Source organism: Gopherus flavomarginatus, chromosome 12 (assembly GCF_025201925.1).
Source record: "Gopherus flavomarginatus isolate rGopFla2 chromosome 12, rGopFla2.mat.asm, whole genome shotgun sequence".
NCBI classification, from domain to species: domain Eukaryota; kingdom Metazoa; phylum Chordata; order Testudines; family Testudinidae; genus Gopherus; species Gopherus flavomarginatus.
Genome location: NC_066628.1, coordinates 36957772 through 36975031, shown reverse-complemented (window position 1 = coordinate 36975031; position 17260 = coordinate 36957772). Strand labels below are relative to the sequence as shown.

The following is a 17260-nucleotide window of genomic DNA, read 5'->3' as shown; positions in this document are numbered from 1 at the left end:
TGCAGAGAGAATATTTTCTTCATTTAGGTTATTCAACTAGGCTGGTTCAATGACTAGTTCATTCAAAATTAAGGAATCAGAGAGTTGAAAAAGAAGGAAAGTTTGTTTTCCGCTTCCAATATATTAACAAAAAACTAGGTGGGAAGACGAGATCTACTAGTTTGAAAATCTCAAAGGACAGAGTGATTAGAAACAAATCAGTTCATTTCACCAACTACAGATCATACTGATTTACTAAAGTTAGTTAGTTTTAAATGCAAAAATATGCTTTGATCATTTTTTTCATCTTTATCAGAAAGCTTTATTAGTTAAAGAAAACTAAAACTTGTTTTTATATATTTAAGTGAATTTGAATTTCCATCCAAACAGAGCTTGATACAAATAAGCAAAAATTAATCATCTAGTAGAAAATGGTAAATCATTCATTCCTTATTTAAAATAATAAAACTGTACAAATTAGGACTTTGAATAAATGTAAGATAACTTATACAATTGCTTAAATAAATATCTGTAGATATAGTGTATCTTCCTGGTTAGTTTAAAAAAAACAAAACAAAACAAACCCCAAATTCCACACCTACCAAATTTAGTGCAAAGACTATTTATTTGCAAGTCAACATCAAAACAAAAGAGTAAGACTGGAAGGGACCAGGAGAGGTCATCTAGTCTAGTCCCTTGCACTCAAGGCAGCACCAATAACTAGACTGTAACTTGACAGGTGGTTGTCTAACCTTTTCTTAAAAACCGACAATGATTGCGATTCCACAACCTCCCTAGGCAATTTGTTCCAGTGCTTAACTACCCTGACACTTAGCCCACGTCCAGACTACCCCGCCGTATCGGCGGGTTAAAATCGATTGCTCGGGGATCGATATATCGCGTCTAGTCTAGACGCAATATATCGATCCCCGAGCGCGCTTACATCGATTCTGGAACTCCATCAACCCGAACGGAGTTCCGGAATCGACACGGAGAGCCGCGGATATCGATCCTGCGCCGTCTGGACGGGTGAGTAATTCGATCTTAGATATTCGACTTCAGCTACGTTATTCACGTAGCTGAAGTTGCGTATCTAAGATCGATTTTCCTCCCCTAGTCTGGACGAGGCCTTAGGAAGTTTTTTCCGAATGTCCAACTCACCCCTCCCTTGCTGCAATTTAAATCCATTGCTTCTTGTCCTACTCTCAGAGGTTAATTAGAACAATTTTTCACTCTCATAGGTCATGTTTTCTAGACCTTTAATCATTTTTGTTCTTCTCCTTGTGGATAAATTGGAGAAAGTCAAATTTTTCTGAAATGTGGTGTCCAGAGCTGAACACAATACTCCAGCTGAGGCCTTATCAGCACAGAGTAGAGTGGAAGAATTACTTCTCCTGTGTCGCTTACAACACTCCTGCTGATACATCCATTAATGATGTTTGCTTTTTTTGCAACAGTGTTACACTGTTTACTCACATTTAGCTACTATAACCCCCTCAGATACTTTTCTGCAGTTCTCCTTCCTAGGCAGTCATTTCTCTTCTTGTATGTGTGCAACTGATTGTTCCTTCCTAAGTGGAGTGCTTTGTATTTGTCCTTACTGAATTTCATTCTATTTACATCACACTATTTATCCAGTTTGTCCAGATCATTCTGACTTCCCATCCTATCCTCCAAAGCAGCTGCATTCCCTCCAAGCTTGCGCTCATCCACAAACTTTGTAAGTGTACTCTCTATGCCATTATCTAAACCATTTAAGAAGATGTTGAACAGAACCAGGCTCCACTCAAAATACGCACTTCCAGCTTGAATGTGAACCACTGATGATTACTCTTTGAGAATGGTTTTCCAGTCAGTTATGCATCCACCTTATAGTAGCTCCATGTAGGCTAGTTTTCCCTAGTTTGTTTATGGGAAAGTCATGAGAGCGAGTATCAAAAGCCTTACTAAAGTCGAGATAAAACCACATCTACCACTTCCTCCTCAGTAACACGGCTTGTTACCCTGTCAGTAGTTACCAAACAATAAAAGTCAAACTTTCTCTAGGAAAATAACTGTGTAAATGCAAAAAATCATTTTAAATCAAGGTTTCCTGCTTGCTGATCTAAATCATGAATAAACTGGGCGATGTTAAGTTATTTTTATTCCAATCAATGCACCTGGCTCTACGGGTATGTCTACACTGCAGTGTAAGCTTGTGCTTGAGCCTGAGTTTAAGCCTAAGCCTCTCTTCCGCTTGCATCTACACTACAATTGTGCTAACCCAAGGCTCAGAACCAGGGTCCCAGGACCTTGCAGGGCACGAGTTTAAGCTAAGCTGGAACCCAGGATATGAGCCCTATTGCTTTGCAGCACAGACGCTGTGACAGATTTCTGTTAGCCTAATCACCCGATGCCCTGGGCAGATTGGTGAGGCAGCAGGATCTTTAGGGGAGGAGATGATGGAGCACACCAAGTGTCTAAGTTTTAAAGGTTTATTAATAAAACAGCAGTGAGTGTTGGGACTGCTCCCACGTCACTCAAAGGAAGCAAGAAAGCGTTAGTACCCCAGCCCTAACCCATTTTCATACTCACACACGCATGACCTGAGGCTGGCCAAGACTGGGTGAAACGTAAGAAGAGGGGGAGGGGTGGACGGGAGTTCTTGTCCAGTGCACGGGTCGTCCAGCATCCGCTGTGATCTCTGACTTGCTTTGGCTCTCGGGAGGGTTTTTAAGACCTGGGTTATTTTGGAGGTGTTTTTGTTTTAGGGCCCTCTGTTCCTGGTGCTCTTTGTACCAATCCAAACCGGTTTGCTGTGGCCTCCTCGGCATTCCCAAAACACACCGACTCCAGAGACTTTGTCTGCCCCGTTGGCCTTCGCCGTCTCATTTCCTCTCACTGTATTTAATGCAGTCTCTGCAGCACTGCTCCACTTAGTTCTCCTCTTCTCATCGCTGGGCAGCTGATGACCTTGGACCAGGACCAGCGTTTTATCTTCAAACAGAACTAGCTGAGGTTTTGAGTTACCCCATTGTCTGCTCTCTTCCTCCCTCCCCCTTTTGGCTTCTCGCAACCTTCAAAGGATTCCTCCACTCCACTCACACCTTTGACCCACCCTGAAATGCCCTGTGATCACGTTAGCAACATACAATGCTGCTTTGCCTCCTCATGGGACCCTCTGAGGGATTGAGTCCTTGCGCCTGTGATAATCCCCCCGCCTTGACCCCCTCACAACAAAATGTTGATTCGGGGTCATTTCGGTTTCCACCCTCCCTCTGATACAGTGGCTAGGGTTACTGTTGGCCTTCTACATAAACAGCAATATAGCACAAACATGCTACAGATTTGTTGGGTTAAATATTATTGGAGCTGGAAGCACATTGAATCCCAAGTTAGTTGGTTCCCAGCCTCAATTATGGTCTTAATCAGTCCCTCTACGGTATCCCACATGTGGAGAGCCAATTCGGCAGTATGTCTGAGGGCGGCAGGTGGCCACCGTCAGGTGAGTGAGATCCACACTTAGGACCAGTCCATGGCCTTTTCCAATTGTTCCAAACTCTCGTTTCTCGTGGCCCCCTGCACAAGGAGCCCACTATGGTCTGTCTTTTCCAGGGGGGACAAGGACAACGTATGCCTGAGGAGGGCGAGTCGAAGGGTGGCTTCCCCCGGTACAATTGGGAAGGAAGGCTGGGACCTGAAAGTGTGTCAAGGGAAGGTAAATGTCTAAAGCTTCCAAGGTGGCATTCAGGAGGATCCAGTGTTATGTAGCTCCCTCTCATTTAGTGGCGGGTAACATCAGCCCCCACCGCTAGTGGAGGGAAATGTGGAGGTGTTTTCCAAGAACTGTTTCCTGAAGATTAGGAGCTAAGCGGAGGAGGCTACAATTTAGGAGGGGTGCTGCAAATTGTTCGGAGCAGGTAATATTTATCTCCCCATGCTGGCGGGTCATGTGTGTGGATGAGTGAGTAACATGTGTGATATACCACCATTGGGGACTGTGGGGATTAGGTTGAACTTTACACCATCCAGGGACTAACACTGCAACCACATCCCAATGCCAGCTGTCAATGTGAAGCACTGACTCAGATGGCATGTTAAACTCTTCTGTGCCATTGAATACCTCTCCGAGTACCCTCCCATCGGTAGTCCACTTGAGCCATCTGTTTCAAATTTTTCTCTCTCAGTGGAACCGTAAACACTGGCAGTATGGATGGTGGTTCTCCTCCTTCAGAGATAGGGGTCATTGTTCCCAGGTGGATGCAAGCTTTTTGGGAGGGGGGTTTAGGCGGTGATGGGACGTACTGTTGTCCCACCGGGTGTTGCCTGGGGACGTGCGGGGCCCTTCTGGGTTGATCCTGGTGGAGAGGGACACGTAAGGCTGGGGGACCTGAGGCTCTCAGCAGAGGGCTGCCCCTGGAAAAATATCCAGGTTAATATATGATGCCACATTTTCAGGATGCTAAGCCACAATTGCCCCCATCCCACTGCTTGACTCGGGTCCCGGGATTCAGCTGAAAGTATCCCACAATTCCAAAAAACAACTTCTTAATCCTCTCTCTAGCTCAACAATCTGGAATCCAGATTGAAAATGGAAGCCACTCCCCTTTGTAAATGGCTCAGGTCATGTTAACCCATTCTCTTCTGATCACCAATCTGCAAGCACTGTATCAGCGAGGCTCCTGGGTTTGCAATGGAGGGAGAACCATCAAACCTTTTGCAAAGTCAGCTGCTTCCTAGTAACATGCAGGGAGGGGAGTAAAGTTTTCCCACAGTGCACCATAGCCCTAGAGCTAGAGCAGCCACATTTCTGGGGGTGGGGGAGGCTAGGGATGCTGGGATATGTTTACTCTGACTTGAGTCTGCACATTGCAGTGTGGATGTCAGAGCTCTAGGTTAGGAAAGTTAACATAGGGTTAAAATACAATGTAAACACTCAAGCCCAGGATTCCCTAACATAGAGCAGCTGACTCAGTGCCCCTAATCCTGGGCATTCAAGTTTGATGACTGAGCCTGGTTTCTCTCCATACTGAATGTATGCAGTGTAGTTGTAGCCATGCTGGTTCCAGAACATCCAGAGACACTATGCAGGTCTAGAAATGCACCCTCTCCATTCTCTGATTCCCCGAAGGGATTTAATACTCTCTAAGACTTAACAGATGTTCATTAAGCATATTTAAAAGTATTTTCCAATTGCTTGTTAGCCAATTAGTTCTTCCCACCTTCCCAGCATGATGATGAAGGTCGTTCAACAAAGGGTAGTCACATACCAAAGTCCCAAGTTCAAAGTTCTGTCATTTTATTTGTTTTTTAAAAAGTTCCTGTAGGCTACATAAGCTACTGAAAGGAATTTGCTCAAATTTTCAAGAACGATTCCCACGTGGACAGAACATTTCAACCCAGAAACTGACTTTTTTTTTTGAACATTTAGTGTGAAAACAAGATTTGTTACAAAAATATTTCAACTTCCATAACAGAGTCTGACTGGCAACCATAAAAACACTTTGCACTTAGCTTTTGTCTATGTGAGGAAGCTATTACAAAATAAGTTAAGGTGTGAACTGAAAGCACAACAGCTATTTCACTCTAACTCCCTGTGTGGATAAGCCCGTAGATAAAGGACTACGAACTATTTCCACAATTTTAGTGAAGCCTCACCATACCCCTGGTGAAGTATTATTCCCATCTGACAGATAAGGAAAATGAAGCAAAAAGTGAAAAGTTGCCCAAAATTATGCAGCAATTCAGTAACAGAGTCTTATGCTACTAGCCCTTGTACATAACTTAGGTACATGACAAATGGAGGATACTCAAATACAAACACTCACCTCTAGCCAGAAATCAAGTGAGCAATGACTGAACTTTGTTCCATTTTGCCTCAAGTATAGTTACATATTATCTTTGACTAAGGAAAAAAAATTTTGCTCAGCACAAATTTCAACATCTGCTCCCATTTTGTCAGTTGTAAAGCAAGTGAAATCGTCCCCTTAATTTCTTCTGCATATTAACTCAATACCAAAATCCTCCTGTATATTAGTATATTATGTTAAACAATTTAAACACAAAGAGTAGAAGGAAACTCAGTTACAGTTTCCACATAAATCCCTACTTCAATATAAAGTACAGTACTATATGTATGTGTTACTGCATATGCTAAGTTTTCTGCATTAATTATGTGTGACATATGAAGAAGCTAAGGCTGTTGCCAGAACGATAACTTTGGACTTTCTGAATTTTGCAGTTAGAGCCTGATCCACACTCATTTGAATTTATGGTCTGATTGCAGTGGAATTTAGATCAAGTCCTATATTGTCATCCATAACACTGCAACAACATAGGATTGTTAGTGCAAACACCACCCTCACTCTGAATTTCCTCACTGGAAGTATTACAATGTTTTGTACAATTCAGAAAAATATACAAAAAGGGCTACCTTACAAGAGAGAAAATGGGAACTGCTATGTACAAATAACTAAATTATATTCCATATATAAAATACCAAATAGTCTTATTCATTTTTGTTAGAGTAATTCACTGGACCCGAAATGAATCTATAAATCCAAGTCTGTATATCAAAGACCAAATGTATCCTGTTACACATGCAGCTGAGAACACTCCTTCAATTTCTGTAAAAATAGTTTTAGCAGCTGTTCCCAATGTACAGTATTTACATTGCAAAAAATCATTAAAATTTGCTCCCAAGGCCACAAGATCTACTTGCCTACTCTTTTTCCATAAGAATAATTGAGAAGTGATATTTTACTCCATTGAAAAAAAAAAAAGCCTCACTCAGGACAAGTGAGTTAGAGTTTACCATACAGTATCTGTAAGTTTTCTAATCAACAATGAATTTGAATATACATTAAAAAAGATATAGAATCATAGACTATCAGGGTTGAAAGGGACCTCAGGAGGTCATCTAGTCCAACCTCCTGCTCAAAGCAGCCCCAAATCACTAAATGGCCCCCCTCAAGAATTGAACTCACAACCCTGAGTTTAGCAGGCCAATGCTCAAACCACTGAGCTATCCCTTCCCCCAATATATATTCAGTACAATTCCAAAAGAATTACTTTCCAGAACAACTATGTCAAGAGATTTAGAATCCCTGATTTATCTTGGGAACTACAACCATTTTTGATGGGACAGTGAATCTTAATCAATTTGGTCTATCTGCCCAATCCAGCGTTTCCTTGGATTTCAATAGAAGATTGACTGAGCCCTTAGTAGGTACAGTCAGATGCATATTTGTTTATTTAAATAAATACATCTCCAGGTACACTCATGCCTCTGTGCCGAGGTATTTAACTTTGCAGTCACTTTTTGAAGAAATTAACAGAAAGCTATGTCAGACATTGATTTCTCAACTAAGTTTCTTAAACTGTGTCAAAGGTGCTTAACCATTTTTAGAGCTAAGTTCATGGCAAGTTTGACAGCTGAATTAGAGTCTAAAACTTTTTTCCCCAACTTTGGATAATACAAAAAATATAAGAGATCAGCTAAATGAAAGGTCAGACTTTAATTCTTTGGGCTAAAAGGAAACATTTCAAACCCAAAAGCATTGTTTTGTCTGAAAATTGTCTTAGGACCTCTTCAACAATGACAATACAATCGCTCTATTTACAAAGTTAAGTAATCAGCTTCACAGAAGTATATTAGAGACAATGATCTCATTTACCCCATTAACTAAAACAGTCAAAATATTTAATTCCTTATGGTTAATTTAGAATGACTAAGTACCAGATTTTCATCTTAAGGGAAATGTTTACTATCTTTGGCATTACAGAAGATTTGATCATTGCTAGGTTTATAATAAAGGAGTCTGAGGAAATGATGGACACTATAGTCAATAGATTTGATCCCTAGGGAATTAGGGCTTGTGTCAAAGACCACTGAAGTCAAGACATGGGGGCTTTGGCTCAGGTTCCTAGTGTGCTTTAAAAATTTGAAGAGAAAAAAAAAAAGCTCTGATTTCATTGATGATGCAGAAGAATTTTCTTCCAGCATCTGCTTTGCATCAGAGTCAGGTACCTTTTAAACCAGTAGATTTCATCAGGATCTGCAATCCCATACTTTCTTAGCTTCACCACCATCAAGGCGCTCTTCCTGATGGCCTCCTCATAGCGCTGGCTGCGGGACAGGAAATTCAAATCCTCATGCTGGAAGTCTGGATCATTCAGAACTAAGGCTTCTGAGGGCACAAGGGAAGAACAGAAAAGGAATTAATGGTCAAGAGATCAAAATAGTCATCCCATGAGGAAGGGTAAAACTATAAGGATTGTTATGCCCAGCCTTGAAATCCTAAAATCTGAAACAAGTTCAGGTGCATTTGCTAGTCAAATTACTTCTTGCTATTTTCACATTAAGTGCATGTTCAAGTACCTTTTAGTCAGTAATTCACTGGTATAGCACCACAGGGCACTAAGGTACTCATATGGTTCCCATTATTGTAGTGTGTCTAGCCTTGTAGCACCCCTGTTAGGTAGAGAAGTGCTACATTAGCCACATTTTACAAGTGGGGAACTGAGGCACAGAGAGACTAAAAGTTTTGCTCAAGGTCACACAGGAAGTCTGTGGCAGAACAAGGAAACGAACCTGGTCCTAGGCTAGTACTCTAACCACTGGACCATCCTTTCCCACAGTCTCATATGGGGCCCCTGGGTATAAAGCAGGGGCAGGAAGCAGTATCAAGCACCTACCTATGAGGATCTTGCCTTATCTAGGGACAGAAAATGGAAGATTTCCCCATATGTGGCATCCAACTTACCTGGCAGGAAGAGGGGCAATACTACAACCCCCCCCCCCCAACTGAGCTCCCTGGGGCAGTACACACACAGGAATGGGAGCACCCCAGGATCCAGTGGGGGGTCTTAAACTGGGCACAGAGAGGGGTAGGGGAGTACCCCAACATGAGGAGGAAGATCCCCTCAGAGTCCGTGGGGGAGGGGTGCCAGGGGTGGGGTCCCCTCACAGCCCGTGGGGGAGGGGTGCCGGGGGGTCCCCTCACAGCCCGTGGGGGAGGGGTGCCGGGGGGCAGCTCCGCCCCGTGAGGAGGGGGGCCTCCTCACAGCTCCTGGGGGAGGGGCGCAGGGGAGGCTCCGCCCCGTGAGGAGGGGGGTCCCCTCACAGCCCGTGGGGGAGGGGCGCCGGGGGCGGCTCCGCCCCGTGAGGAGGGGGGTCCCCTCACAGCCCGTGGGGGAGGGGCGCCGGGGGCGGCTCCGCCCCGTGAGGAGGGGGGTCCCCTCACAGCCCGTGGGGGAGGGGCGCCGGGGGCGGCTCCGCCCCGTGAGGAGGGGGGGTCCCCTCACAGCCCATGGGGGAGGGGGAACGGGGGCGGCTCCGCCCCGTGAGGAGGGGGGGGGTCCCCTCACAGCGCCTGGGGGAGGGGCGCCGGGAGCGGCTCCGCCCCGTGAGGGGGGGGGGTCCCCTCACAGCCCGTGGGGGCTCAGGCGCTCACCGATCTCCTTGCGGCGCTGGGTCCGCTCGGCGCCCCCATCCAGGATGTGGGTGAGGAGCTCGGGGTTGAAGGAGGCCGAGTCACGCTCCCTGCGCAGATCCTCGTTCATTGCGATGGCGGCAGCTCCCCGACTCCGTGACCCCCTCCCTGCCGGCACAGCCTGACTGAGCCGCACCGCCCGGAGCAGCCGGGAACCAGCGAGCCGCGCTCCCACCCCCGCCCCTTGCGTAGTACGTGGGAGGGCGGCGACCCGAAGAGAAGCGATTGGCGTGCGGCTCCGTCACTCACCACGCGCGCATGCGCAAGAGCCTGCTGGGTGACTGCGTTGTAGCCTAGTGCTAAACTAGCTCTTTGCAGGGGGCGGGGCCGGCGTTCATTCGCTGGTGTGATCAGGGCGAGCAAACCTCTGCCCCAGCAGTTGCGCAAGGTGCAAAGGTGCAGTGGGGCTGTGGCCAAGCTGCAGGTCAGGCAGCGCTTAATTTGTGCCAGGGCTGGGCCCTGGCTCTGGGTTTGCTGCATCGGTTATGAAAGAAAATAATTGCTTGGGCTCCAGCACCTCTATCCTTACAAGTTAAGCACTGGAGCCAGGGCCTGCAGCCTAGTAGGTGACAGTCCTTGAGGGGAACACTGCATATCAGGGAACGGTTGAGGCAGCGAGTTGTTGTGCTCATGAGGGGGAAGATCAATGGGTTAAGACGTTAAAAGGCTGTGTCTTAAAACACAACAAGGGGGAAAAAAACAGCCGCTACATCTGATCATCTACATTTTGAAGGAACTAGCTGCCATAGCAGGAATGGATAGCCCTGACAAATAGACACAGGTGATATGCTACAGCCTGAGCAGATGCTAGATAGACCTCCAAAAGGCCCCTGAGGTTCTTGTGTTTTTGAACTTTGGTATCAATTGCATAATGTGTCGGCCAGTTTTTGTTTGTTTTGTTGAAATCACAATTAGTCCCACCCCGCATATACAATGGGTGGAACTAAATGCATTGCAACAATTAACTATTTCAGGGCTCTGTGATGCAATTAGTGCAGTCCAGTGAATTAATTGCAAATAATAGTGACATCTGAGGGCTCTAGCAGTGCATTCCTGCAACCACTGCACAGTTATAGTACTGGAGATCCCATGCACAGCTTGAGAGGCACAGCAGTAAATCAAAACAGAAACATAAATTTGCAGGACTTTATGCGTTACAGCTACAGCATTCTATTATTAAGTTCACATTTGTTATTTAACATATTGCAAACAGGTCTGAGCATAAACTAGTCCACTGCCAGTAGCATCAGAGCTGGAAATAGAATCCAGGTAGCATTCCCAGTCCCCTCTGCTATCCACAAAGATTATTTCACTATTTTAATTTTAAAATCAGCACAAATAAATATAACTGGTGAAATGGATAACGTGTAGCCTATTAGCTTCATAATGTTAGGCCTGAATAAAGATATAGCAGACAAAACCAGGTATGCCAACCTGACCAAAGTCAGGCTAACAGAGGTTTGTGGGTAATCCCTAAGTGAAAAACACTAAAAAGCAGCAGCATGTCTCACAAGCGCTGGGAAAAAGTAAGATAAGAAAAAAAGCTGCATTCCTGTCATAGTACCAGATGTGCTGTGTTCGGGCAGCTCCTTCGAAGAACTGATAAGAGCCCTAGTTTCCCAGCCTCCTTGTTTTCACTCCCTGGTTCTGTTCTTTGTTTGTTTTTAACTCCCCTACATTTCTAACTTTAGGCATGCATGTATACTAAAGGTGTCTGGTTTCTAGTTGTTAGAAGAAGGGGGTGGGTTGCTCTAGTGAATAATTTATGACACGACGGAACTGTCTATATAGGCTTATACTAAGATGTAAAGGGCAGGCTGGTTCTCTCAGGAGACGAGCTGCTCTCTATTGATGCGTGCACTTGTCAATAAAGAGCTTTTGATCGGACCTTGCTGGTGTTGCCTGTCTCTCTCGCGGTCAGACAACGAACTTTGCCTTTGGGGTTAGAGTCCCTGACAATAACATTATATAGATACTAAACATACGTTACTGGCCTGGATTTCTCTATTTTAGCTGCATATATCTAGCCTCCTACCTTTGGAAACTGTGACTGCCCCCTGTCCAATGCACCTGTGTAATACATTTTTCAGAAATATGTGGGAAGGAGCCAATAACTATTAAAGCCACAGGTTGCAAGACATCATTGGCACAAAGCAGAGGAAGTGATTAAGGGAGGCAGACATTCTTTAAATAGCTGGGAGAACCCGACTATGCACATTCACCGCTTTGCAGCTGCCACCTGCAAGGCAAGACTGGGCTGAACAATTTCTTCTAATCATGTGGCCAGCCGCCTGGCCACGTGGGAAGGCAGGGGGAGGAGATTTATCGCAGAGCTCTGTCTGGCTTCCAAGTTCCCGGTGTGTGTGTGTGTGTAAGCAGGCGTCCTAGGGAGAGAGGTAAGCGGCAGCGCGTTGTATGACCTCTCCCCCCAAGGTCCCAAGAGAATGAGGGAAGGTCACAGAGACCCTAACGGAGGGTGAAAAAAACCACAGAGCAGGCCCTAAAGATCCTGAAAGAGAAATCAGAGGTAAAAGGGTGGGGAATGGGCTGAGCTAAGGGAACAGACACGTGACACAAAATGTGGTGGGAGCAGCCCTGCTAAGTCGTGTGGTGAGTTAGGCTCCCCTTGGCTTGAGTGACTGAGGTTCCCGACTAGGAGGTAAATGGCTAATGTGCTATAGCATTGAACATGAGGTGACCCCCAGATTTTGGGGAGAAGAGACACTGTGTGTTCCTGCAGAGTGTTGGAGCACAACCCCCTTGACCCTGTTATACACCCTCGGGTCCCCTGAACTCCTCAGCTATCCTTTCCTCACGGACTGCCCCCAAACCCTCCAGTTCCCCCTCCTTGTTCTCCCTTCTTCCCCCCTTCGCAGTCTCCTCTTTCCATCGCTCACCCTTTTGCTTCCCTCCTCCCCCAGTCAACTGCTGCTGCTGCGGGTTGCCAACTGTCTAACTGCACAAAACTGAACACCCTGGCCCCACCCCTGCCCCTTCTCTGAGGCCCTGCTCCCCGCTACTCCAGCCCCCTTCCCCAATGGTTCCTGAAACTGTAATACCAATAGTAAACCTTAAATAGCCTGATCCCAGCATGCCAGAGATGAGAGCAGTAAAGTGAGACTATCCTGTCTGCTACTTCTGAAGCAAGTTTTCTTTAACATGACAGTGGGAAGTGCATGAAACCCTATTTGAAAGTAGGTGGTTCAATACAGTAGTAAATGTACAACAGGGAACAATCTTGTCTTGACCAGGACTCCTTCATTTGTAGAACCTATAGGTCAAATGCAGACTGCATGTAGGTAGGTCTAACTCCATTTACTTTCTGTTATTACTACATTAGAAAGTTAGTCAGTATAGCCCTTCAGATTTCAGACTCAAGTTACACAGCTGCAGTAGAAAACATTGATAATTACTAATTTGGAAAGGTGACTTTGTTTAGATTTTTGACAGAGTCCCTAAGGATAGGGTCTCACTCATGCCAGTTGGTTATCAACTCTAGTGCTGCAAACTCAGAGGAAAAACCATCAGCTGCTAGATCACAAAACAAATTTGGTAAGTTACTTACATGCCAAATCACCAAGGTCTTCTTCCCAGTAGATCTACATTAGTCAACCTTTTTAGCCTATTTCCCAATGAATTATTTTAGTTGTAGGAGGGTTAGTCACATCCTAACAACCTAAGCTAACTGCCTATGTTTGACAGTTCAGAAAGCTTGCACACTTTGTCTTATGTCTGCATACACCTAGAACTTGAAAGGCTGGGTGAAACCATTAGCTATGGTAGATATATGCACTGTGTTCTATAATCCCAGTTAACAAAAGTAATTTGTTCAGTTTTAAAACTATTCTGCGACAATTTTGATTGGAACCTGTTACAACACCCACACATCTGTGATAGTCTTTAAAACACATGCACAAGCACACACGCTTTCTTACTAATAGGTACTTAGCTTCAGGATGCTGTCAACTGACTGATTTGGGTCATCACCCAACAGAAAGTCTGTGTGTTACTTGTCAGAGTGCAGGGCAGATGCACCTGTTTTCACTCACTCAGGCTTTCGGTTCCCTTGGCCATCACCTCCGATGGGTGGAGACCCATGTCTCACTGCGTTCTGAACAGGGTGCGTCCAAGCTGAACAGTTCCCTGCTTTCACAGTCTGCTTAAGCAGGCCTGCTTGGGTTCTCTTTAAAGACATTTAACAGGTATAATGGCTACAGTTATAAGATACCACACAGGCTTCATGCATCCATTGGGTTTTTTGTAGGTACATTTTGGGGCCTATGAAGGTTGAGTAACATCCCTTTAAATACCTGCCCAGAATTTTGTCTGCTTGTGGAACCTGCAGCAGCAGCTCTGCAAGATGCTGCCCAGTCCTGCTGTTTATTATTTTCCTTGGGAGATTAACTCTGGATCAGTTGCCGATGGGGAGACACTGCGAACATTTGGCAGGTGAGAGCAGCTTTTTTCAGGCCAGCGCTACTTTCAGTAGTGTCTCTGTCATGTCTGTATTTCTTTTTTTCCTTCCTTGCGTCCTCTCAACTCACTTTTTAGGGTCCCTGCTGCTGAGTTCACTGAATCAATTGTGTTTCAGGTTACACTGTTATGACATGGTCCAGTCTGAAGCCATCCTGACAGCCCTGCACAGTTCAGTCCAGCACCAGGTCTGTGTTTGCACCAAATTTGTGGAACCATTCCAAGCCCAGCTTGGATCCCTATATGTGGCTCTGGGAGAGATTGAGCAGAGGGATGGTAAGTGCTTCTTTGATTTTCTCCTTATGTGAAAGAAGGAGCTGTCTGTTTGTCTGGGGAATGGAAAAAAACAGGCACCAGTTAGGCCTCTGGCTTCTTTTGCTCTCCCTCTCCACCCAAAGCAACTGTTCTATTAGGTAAAGAAAATCATTCAAACTCACTTTGAGACACAGCATGTCTTATGGTTAGAGCAGGTTCTATTCCCGAGTCTGCCACTGATTTCCTGTGTGACCTTGGGCAAATCACTCTGCTGCTCTGTGCCTCAGTTTCCCCATGTATAATATCCTTATCCACCTTCATAAAGTACTTTGAGATTGGCACATGAAAGGCGCTATAGAAATGCCAAATATTACTACTTTTGTGGCTCTGATAAAGGACCTTTCCTTTCTAAAAGATAGTCTTATCTCAGAACCCTGTGATCCCTGCTCTTTGATATTACTGTGCAGTTAATCAGTTGGTTACAGAGAAACTGGTATTCCCTGCAGAGGCTTGGGATGGCCAAGTGCAGCTCAGCGTGTTTGTGTTTCAAAGTCTTAGGAAGTGGCAACATTAGAAGACACGTTTGATCGTAGAGTACTGTCGTTTCACACATTTAAAGCACCGATGTTAAAACCAACAAGTGTATTTTAAAATTAACGTTTTAGCTGAAATGAATTGCAGCGAACCCATGTTATAAGGAGGAAGGTTGGTTTTAAAGTACAGAACCGAGGGTCAGGAGATCTGGGTTCTATTTCTGACTCTGCCACTGACTCACTGTGGGAGCTTGGGAAAGTCACGCCCCTGTCCTGTGCCTCAGTTTCCCCACCTGTAAAACGAGGAGGATCATTATTAGGCTAACAGTGTTGCTGTGAGGACTGATTAGCCTATAAAGTGCTTGGAGATCCTCGGAGCGAAGGTGCCACAGAGACAAATATTTTCTATCCTCATCATTTGGGATTCGCATAGCTCCACAAACAGGACCCGATGCTTGTGCACTGAGCGCCGACACAGTGAGCAAAGTGCAATTTCTACACAGCTAAAGCAGCAGGGATGTGTGTCTGCACATGTACCCTGGGAAATTAAGGAGAATTCCTCCCCCCGCCCCAAGCCTTTCTGTCCTAGCCCTAAATTTTCAATAACTCTCCAGCCTGTAGTTGCCTTTCCGTGTCAGTATTTTGTAATTTGCAAACACATTTAACTCACTGCATTGTAACATGCTGTTTAACTTGAACCACAGCTTAGAAATCTTTGCGTCTCTTCTCCTTCCCTCAGAGCATCACAAATACATCCCCACTCTGAGGCATGGATTAGGAGGCATTAAAGCAATCCGACAAGATTGGTGATGAAGGGCGCCAGATCCAATTTGCTATGGTGCTCTGTGGATCATTTTATTTGCATCATAAGATGTAGAAAGCAAATCTTGGCTTGGTTGTATGACTGCTAAGTGAAGCTGAGTGACTTTGTCCCAGGCAACACCTTGTAATAATAATTATTTGTGACTGGAATTATTCTTAGTTTGAGACTTATTACATATCTGATTTGTAACAGCGTGCCTTTCTGGATTGCCTTCCAGCTGACTGTCTCCAAGCACAGTCTAAACATGAATGATTTCAGTCTCACAGGGAATTGTTCTCATTTTGCAGGTGAGGCAGTGAAACAGGACTAAGACCAGAAAGTCCCACAGCTAGTCAGTGACAGGGCTAGTTTCAGAACCCAGGACTCCTGCTCTATGGAACAATCTCCCCATAACTCTCTGCTTTAGTTGTTCTCCGCCTACTTTTAAAATTCAGCTCACCTCTTATTTTCTCCTGCCTCTCTCTCAATTTCTCTTTCAAGTCCTAGTACGTAACAGTGGGGGTTCAGTCTGAGCAAAAGATGCTATGTAACCGTTCTCCTCTCAAGAAGCTGCATTCATTATTTTATATTTGCAGGCGAGAGGCCTGTGCTGAAGGCTCGGGTGCTGATGTGCGTGGAAGGGATGAATCTGCCCTTGCTGGAGCAGGCAATACAGGAGCAGCGGCGATATTTCCAAGAGAGACAGGGGCAGGTGGAGAGCAGTGCTTCCTAGTCTTACTGGAGGAAGGTGGTGTTGAACTGAGCCCAGGTCTCAGATGCATCACCTGCCTTCCATCCTTCTCTGCACCCTGCTGATCTTCTGCTGTTTTGGCACCATGACCCCAGTCTGGTTCCGAGGTTGCTGTCCCTTTCCACAGTGTTTCAGGTTTTGGATGTCCTCCGAACATGCATTTGCCTTAGGTGTTGTCAGGGGCTTATTTTTAAAATCATTCTTTTCTGTCCTGTCACATCAATGGGATGAGCTGAGTGCCTGGGAAAGTCACGGATACCAGGGGTTTAAGCTGGTTCACCCTCACACTTCTGTCAATAAGTCTCAGACCTAATCTGAAATACCCTCCACTATTCCAGTCATGGGCCCCATGCAGCTCTGCCAGTGCACCTCAGTCCTGACCCTTACAAACACCCACGGTTTCAGTGCTCAAGCCTGTCTGGAAAAGAGACTGGGAAGCATGCTGAATTGAATGGCAACTTTAAGAAATTCCTCCCAGAGGACAGGACCAAATCCTCATCACGCAAGAGCTGAGTCCAGGATTTGAACCCAGGTTTCTAGAAACAAGAAAATGATGCACCAATTAATTGCACTAGTTGGTGCATCTTTGCAGTTAAAGTCAATATCTCAGACTGAGACGAGCGTGGACAGTGTCTGTTGACGTCAGGGGGAGTTGGGTGCGTGTGTTTGAGGAAGGAATTTGGCCCAATGAATTCTGGAATATAAAATTGTAGTGCCCCGCAGATGGAGGTTAGTCATTTATTTCGCTCTTTTACAGGACAAGAGTAGGAGAGAGTCTGATCCTGGAGGTGCTTTCCCTTAAGAAAATCTAAATTGTCTGTTTTATTATGGTATTGAATGTGTTCTTTGACTGAAATGTTCATAAATCTAGGAGATGAAAAGAGCATGCAGCCTGCTTCTGTTAGTGATTAAAAACTGCATTCATGTTAAGGGGCCTGAATTCATCCCTGCTGCAACTCTGCTGAAGACACAGGGAACTGAGTCTGGGTGTTCA

The 17260-nt window shown here is 45.3% G+C and overlaps 3 protein-coding genes across 6 annotated transcripts in view; 1 reads left to right on the top strand and 2 right to left on the bottom strand.

Moving 5' to 3' along the window:
• The window catches only part of ACOX1 (acyl-CoA oxidase 1), a 32786-nt gene extending 23152 nt beyond the window's left edge, over positions 1–9634 (bottom strand). The window contains exons 1-2 of one of the 3 annotated variants that reach the window (XM_050919323.1): positions 9414–9634; positions 7988–8147 (exon numbers count right to left, since the gene is read on the bottom strand). In XM_050919323.1, the coding sequence (XP_050775280.1) occupies positions 7988–8147; positions 9414–9522 (269 nt within the window). In that variant the 5' untranslated portion in view covers positions 9523–9634. Of the gene's footprint in view, positions 1–7987; positions 8148–9413 lie in introns of those variants that run through there. The other 2 variants (XM_050919319.1, XM_050919322.1) reach the window with 2 other exon arrangements.
• Positions 9635–11774: 2140 nt separating this feature from the next.
• On the top strand, positions 11775–17150 carry TEN1 (TEN1 subunit of CST complex). Of its 2 annotated transcripts, none has more exons than XM_050919476.1 (4): positions 11775–11848; positions 13717–13901; positions 14044–14201; positions 16112–17150. In XM_050919476.1, exons 2-4 carry the CDS (start codon positions 13813–13815, stop codon positions 16246–16248), a joined length of 384 nt encoding a protein of 127 aa, XP_050775433.1. In that variant the 5' UTR covers positions 11775–11848; positions 13717–13812; the 3' UTR covers positions 16249–17150. The 2 variants fall into 2 exon arrangements, with proteins under 2 accessions (XP_050775433.1, XP_050775434.1); XM_050919477.1 differs by lacking the exon at positions 11775–11848 and adding an exon at positions 11856–11979.
• Positions 14239–17260, bottom strand: part of EVPL (envoplakin) — a 74617-nt gene continuing 71595 nt past the window's right edge. Inside the window, exon 23 of the transcript XR_007768723.1 lies at positions 14239–14254. The gene's annotated coding sequence lies outside the window, so the exon portion shown is untranslated. The remainder of the gene's footprint in view (positions 14255–17260) is intronic.